General features: G+C 44.3%; 1 protein-coding gene across 7 annotated transcripts in view; it reads right to left on the reverse strand.

Annotated features, from left to right (window-relative positions):
* Window positions 1-5,088: 5,088 nt before the first annotated feature.
* Window positions 5,089-6,948, reverse strand: part of Rbm43 (RNA binding motif protein 43) — a 19,574-nt gene continuing 17,714 nt past the window's right edge. For all 7 annotated transcript variants that reach the window (XM_031370204.1, XM_031370200.1, XM_031370201.1 and 4 more), the window contains exon 5: window positions 5,089-6,484. In XM_031370204.1, coding sequence (XP_031226064.1) covers window positions 5,726-6,484 — 759 coding nt within the window. In that variant the 3' untranslated portion in view covers window positions 5,089-5,725. The remainder of the gene's footprint in view (window positions 6,485-6,948) is intronic.

The raw sequence follows: 6,948 nt of genomic DNA on the forward strand, positions 1-6,948 counted from the left end.
AGAGAGAGAGAGAGAGAGAGTCAGACCAAGACAGAGAAAGAGGCAAACACAGAGACAGGAAGAGGGAGAGAAAGAGAGTGGTGGGGGTAAAGGAGAAAGACAGACAGAAAGGCAGAATGAGAGAATAAATAAATAAAAAGTAGAAGAGACTTCTTTCCATACCTTGCCTACAGCAACGAAAGCATGTACTGTCTGTTATGCTGCTGCCCTAAGGACGGGTGTTTTGCTCTGCAACTCTCTTGGCAGAAACAGGAGGAGTGGAGACAGCCTCTCACAGCTTTCATGACTTTAACAAAATACCCAAATGAAACCAAGTTAGAGGAAGAAATGTTTGTTTTGGTTCATGGTTACAAATGTGTCTATGAGAGTTGTTTCCTCACACCTTCAGCTCATAGCAAAGCAACTCATGATGGCAGAGGGCTTTGTAGAACAAAATTATGTGATTCTAAAACTTAAAGTCTGCTGAGGGGAAGAGGATAAGGCTGGGAAAGAACTTTGTCACCCTGGGTGTGGTGGTTTGAATATGCTTGGCCCAGAGAGTCACACTACTTAGAGGTGTGGCCTTGTTGGAAGAAGTGTATCACTCTGGGCTTGAGCTTTAAGACCTTCATCCTAGCTCCCTGGAAGCCAGTCTCCTAGCAGCCTTCAGATGAAGATGCAGAACTCTCAGCTCCTCCTGCATCATGCCTACCTGGAAACTGCCATGCTCCTGCCTTGATGATAACGGACTGAGTCTCTGAACCTGTAAGCCAGCCCCAATTAAATGTTGTCCTTATGAGAGTTGCCCTGGTCATGGTGGCTGTTCAGAGCAATAAAATCCTAACTAAGACACTGGGTTTGTTCACATTGTTCATCTGTTTGTCTCTAGTGGCCTGTCATTTTCATTAACTATCTCTGGTGGCCATCACTGATATGGTAGGTTCTACAAGAAAAGAAAGCAGAGTCTCACTAGCTATATTCAACAGTATTCCTCACAGTACCTAGGGAGCTGGCCCCCAGGGGGAGGTATCTTTATGAGCAGAGACCTCAACTCTTGGGTTCAACTGTCTTCATTTATCCCTGACTCCATATTTGTGAGTGATCCGATGTGCTAAAGCTTCCCTCTAACCCCATATGCTGGTGTCCACAAAGTGGCAAACTATTTTACTTACCTAATGCCTTTGTCTCGGTTTTACAGGATTGAAAGGAACTGTTTCTGATGGTGCATGCTTTAAAATCCGATCAATACAAAGGCTGAGGCAAGATCATGAGTTCTGGGCCAGTCTGGGCTCCATATAAAAAGGTCTTGCTTCAAGTTGTAGTTAATTAGATAACTGAAGAAAGGCATTCTTGTTTTGGAGTATGGAGGACTTTTGCTGTTCTTTGGTTTAGTTGGTTGTTTGTGGGGGTATTTTTGTTTGTCTTGTTTTGTTGTGTTTGAGACAGGCTGTCTTAGTGTGGGTTTTACTATTGTTAACAGACACCACAACCAAGGCAACTATTATAAAGGACAGTATTTAATTGGGGCTGGCTTATAGTTTCAGAAGTTTAATCCATTATCACCAGACCAGGAGCATGGTATTATCCAGGCAGGCATGGTGCTGGAGGAGCTGAGAGTTCTACATCTTGTTCTGAAGACAAACAGAGAACTGTCCTCAGGCATCTAGGAAGAGGGTCGCATTGGCATCCCCACAGTGACACACTTTCTCCAACAAGGCCACACCTACTTCAAGGACACCTCCTAACAGTGCCACTGCCTGAGCCAAGCATACTCAAATCACTACACAGGGGTCTCACTATGTATCACTGGATGCCCTAGAGTTATAGATATCTGTTAGTTTGATGATAGCCTGGTCTACATAGGGGCCAGGCTATCATCAAACTAACAGATATCTGCCTGCCTCCCCGTCCCAAGTACTGAGATTAATGGGATGCATGGCCATGCTCAACAGGAAAGGCTTTTTTATAATGGTAAATGTCTTAGCCACTGGTCTACTGTGGTGAAAAGACACCATGACTAAGGCAACTCTTATAAAAGGAAACATTAAATTAGGAGCTTGCTTACAGTGTCAGAGGTTTAGTCCATTATCATCATGGCCCTGAAGCAGTGGCTAAGAGTAGCTACAAATAGGACTGGGCCCGGCATGGGCTTTTGAAATATCAAAGCCTACCCTCAGTGACACACTTCCTCCAACAAGGCCACACCTACTCCAACAAAGCCACAGCTATATGAACCTATGAGGACCAGTCTTACTCAAATCATCACAGTAAGGTTAATCAAGATTGGGCTCTGTCATTTAAATAACTGAAAAAAATGTGAACTTACCTTGTACTTTGGTGTGCTGAAACAGGATACATTGGTTAAGAGCATAAGAGGGTTTAGAGCAACTTCCTCCAGTTGACCAGATTCAGTTGAATGCCTCACTAGTACTCTGCTCATTAGTAACCAAACGCCTCCTCCAATTGAACATTATAAAAGGAAGACCTAAATAATAACCCACCCTACATACCCTTACTCATGTAAGTTACACTGCCGATAGATAGATTGATAGATAGATAGATAGATAGATAGATAGATAGATAGATAGATAGATAGACAGACAGACAGATGTATTGGGTAGGTGTGGTGGTTGAATAGGTTTGGCCCCATAGATGCATGTGTTTGAATGCTTAGCCCATAGAGAGTGGCACTATTAGGAGGAGTGGCCTTCTTGGAGGAAGAGCATCACTGTGGAGCCAGGTTTTGAGTCTCCTAGTGCCCAAGCTCCACCCAGTGTGGAATCAGAGTGTCCTCCTGGCAGCCTTTGGGAAGCAGTCTCCTCCTCCTGGCTGCCTTTGGAACAAGATGTAGACCTCTTGGCTCCTCTAGCACTGTAACTATCTAAACCCTGCCATACCTCCCACCATGATGATAATCGACTAAACCCCTGAAAGAGTAAGCCAGTCCCAATTAAATGTTGTCCTTTATGAGAGTTGCCTTGGTCGTGTGTGTCTCTTCACAGCAATAAAACCATAAGACAATAGGTAATAGATAGGCAGGTAGGTAGACAGACAGACAGACATTTTAAATTTATTATTTAAAGATTTCATACAATGTATTTCAATTATATTCAACTTCCCTATTTTCTCCCTCCAGTTCCTCTCAGGTCTCATGTATGTTCCCTGCTCAACTTCGTGTTCTTAATGAGTGTCCTTCACGCATGTTCTTCAACTAGCACACTGAATGCAATCAGGGCTACCCACATGTGCACAGGTGTGGGGCCAGACACTGAAGCACGGCCAACCTCCCAGGGACCACACCTTGAAAGAAACAGACTCTCCCTCCTCCAGCCTCCATCGACTACTGACCACCCCCATCAGGAGTGGGAGCTCATGTGTCCCCTGCCCATCAGGGCTGGAATGCAGACTGGCTTGAGTTTGTGCAGGAAAACACAGCCACCATGAGTGCATGACTGTACCAATCCTGTAGTCAGGCCTAGAACACACTGCCTTGCTCCAGTCTTTCCCACCTCTGGATCTTACTGTCTTCCCATCCACCATGTCTCCAACAGTGTTCCCTTAACCCTGGCAGCAAGAGAGAAGGCCAGGTGAGCAAAATGAGAAATCTTCCTCCTCCTATGCTTTTCTTTTTAAAATCTTGGCTGATAGCAGAAGATGCTCCCACATCAGGTAAGGCAATCTGGGCAACTTTCAGGTTAGGCTCCATACTCAGGTGATTTTTAATTTGGGGCAGGCTCCCACTAAAACCAGCACCACATCTTAAACAAGGAAATGACAAATAAAGGTGCACATCAGACTGAATAGTAGCAAGGAAACTTTATGCAATGGTGAAGGGTAATGCATAGAGGACAGGGAACAGGGATGATCCAGGGACGAAATCCAAATGCTTGGCAATTTACAGAACACAGGAAGGAATATGTGGGACTTTGGGTTTAAAACCCAGTTCTCAGGGGAAAGGCAGAAAGGTGGGTATTTCAGATAATTACCCATCAGAAGCAAGCTGTTCCTCCCCACTCTCATACACAGCCCTGACAATTGTTTGAAACAGGTATGTAAGAACCCTTTGGAAGATGCCTGTAATAAATCATGTGACTTCATGCCTGCCCCAGACAGCTATGCTTTAAGTTAGCGTCTTGGTACTAGCTGGATCTGCGCAACACTAACTGTATCCTAAAACACCAAAGGGAGGCATGCCCTGCCCTTCCCCTCTGCCAGAATGACCGGAAGTATGCTGTGGGACACTCTCACCACGCAATATGGGGTCAAGCAGCCAAGGACTGAAACTGGGAGCCACAATGTATCTTTCCTTCTTGTGAGCTGGCTCTGGTATTTTGTCACAGCAACAGGAAGCTACCACAGATGGTAGGGGGCCTTGAGAGGGGTAGGGGGCCTTGAGATGGAGGTGGGGCCTTGAGAGGGGGTGACTGAGTCATGAAAGAAGGCCCTCATGATGGAATTAGTGTTCTAAGAGACAGGGGAGTATCTTTGCTCTCTCAAAGGAATAGGGCCCTTATCACAGCCATGGCTGCACCCTGATCAGCCTCCCTGGTCTTGAAACTATGAGAAATGTCTATTGTCTAAGTCACCTCTCAAACCCGTTACAGCAGCCCAAACAAGTGGAAGCATTCTCTTGGCCAGACTGGTCATGTCCTCTGGGGCACAAATGTCGTTCAGACCGATATAGTCCCATTTGTCAAGTTTTGGATTTGTTGCCTGTGTTTTTGGTGTCAAAAATATACCAAGGAGACAAAAAGTATTTAAACATTTGGGATTTAGACGGCAAAGAAAAATAGAGACCCAACAGATTTTTTTTTTACACTTCTCTACCCATACAGTTACAATAATCAGGAGCATGTTGGTTTACTTTAAGAGGAACAGATACAGTTCTAATATTTATTAACCAAGATGAGCTCTGTAGAGCTCCATTATGTAAAACTGACTTACTCTAAGGCTAAAGTCAAGGGAGTCATAGACCTGGAAACACATCACTATGGCTTTTCTTCATCTTTATTACTATGCTGCTAAGGTAATGACATTTGAGGAAGAAGATCTCAGATGCTCAGAACACAGATGATGCTTGGCTCAATAATGATGCAGCTCACAATTTAATTTTCTGTAAGTTCTAACTTTATTATGGTGCAAAAGGAATAAAGAGTCAGTAGAAATCGTACTTCAGACATTGGATCTTTCCCAGGCTGGTGCTCTATAGCAGTTCCAAGCAGCAACAATGAGCCTGAGCTGTCAGTCAACACAGCAACCAGGGTAAGCTGTTGCTCCTTCACTGCATTTCCGATTCACAATGTTTACAAGTTACAATGCTTATCTAGACGACACACTACCGTAAAGCGAGAACTACCCACAAAAGCCATCACACAGACTTCTCCTAAGATTCTCTCACAATTCTAACAGAACCACAACTTTCCCAAGTGAGCTTGGCCAACATTCTAATGCTATATGGAGCGAATACAAACCCTGAGAGCTTAGCAACACCGTATAGTCATGCAAACCTATGCAGGGGAAGCCTTCTTTTCCTAATAATTTTGGATTTGGAGGGAAAGTGAGATTTCTTCAACATTTAGTGAGTTCTTTTATCAAGGTTTGATTTAGATATTGCTTTCTATTCAAGGCTGGTCCAGTCCTTTGTCAGCTGGGTAACTTTGGACAAGTAGTGTCATGTCCCTAAATCTCCTGCACCCTGGGTTGGGGAGCGGCAGGGGGAGTGACCATGATAACTGTGGCTGAGACTTCAGGTGACCTTCTGCCCTGCAGATTTCATGAGCTGGGTCTTAAATAGGTATGTATCGGAAGGAGGTCCTATAAGGTCAATATGTGTGCTGTGAACGTTCGTCAAAACTCTAGGATATCTGCAACACAGTTCTTCTAAAGCCTGCCTAATGTTTCTTTTCTCTCTATCTCCCTTTCCTTCCAAAACCAGTAGCTCTTTTCTGAGCTCCAGGTGGAACTCCTGGACACACTCTTCAATGAATTCTTTTACATGTCTGATGCCACCAGGACAAGACCCATCCCGGGCATCTTGTAGACAAATGGTAGTGACATCCCCATCCACCCTCTCTTGACACAGGACATGGTATTTGCTCAGGGTTAGATGATAAAACTCACACTTGTGTTTCAGGTAAAGGAAAATATCTGTATCAAGCACAAGTGTTTCTGGGCTGCTGGCAGGCTCAGGTACAGAAGTCCCGAGTATCGACACAGAGTTCTCGCTCTTCTGCAGGATCCTTCTAGGATTCTGTCCATTCCAGTTTCTCCTTTCACCAGCATATTTCCTGTTGTTTTCTAAAGGGGAAATGGCTTTTGAGAGCAAAGCCTGTTTGAGCTTCATGATGGCCAGAAATGAACCTTGCACGGAGATTTTCCCACTGGGTCCCAATGGGCTAAAGTTTAAAGTTGGTATTTTCTTTTTCAGGTCCACTACTAAGCTTTCTAGCACAACGTGAGTGCGAAAAACAGACAAATCGAGAATGGCCATCACATAGTTGAAAACCTACAACGAGAAAGAGAAAATAGTCAAGACAGCACTGCCTAGCAGAGCATGAACCGCCACCCACTGTCTCCTCCCTCTCTTCCCAGGGGTTCAGCTGTCAGGTGAAGTCTATGCTTCTGGCTTCTCCATCTAGATCACCCCTTCAGAGAGCCTATGCTGCTCCACATGGATTAACAGCCCCTACCAAACACCCCAGAAATGAAAAGTAAAACAAAATGCTGTTTTGAACTAAGTGCTTTTCAGAATCCATCAATATAAAAAAACTGTTGGTGTAAGCTCCACAGACAGACATTCCCCTGTAGTCGGGCCTGCCCTACTTCTCCCAGCTTAAATTTCAATAGTTGGCTATCCAAAAGCCTGGATTCCCTAAAGAATCTACATGGAAACTAATAGGTTAGATTTTAATTTTCATTCTTATACCCACTTTCCTCACTCCTTCAAAGTTCCTTTTTTTTTTTTTTTTT

The sequence above is a fragment of the Mastomys coucha genome, unplaced genomic scaffold (assembly GCF_008632895.1).
Source record: "Mastomys coucha isolate ucsf_1 unplaced genomic scaffold, UCSF_Mcou_1 pScaffold15, whole genome shotgun sequence".
NCBI lineage: Eukaryota > Metazoa > Chordata > Mammalia > Rodentia > Muridae > Mastomys > Mastomys coucha.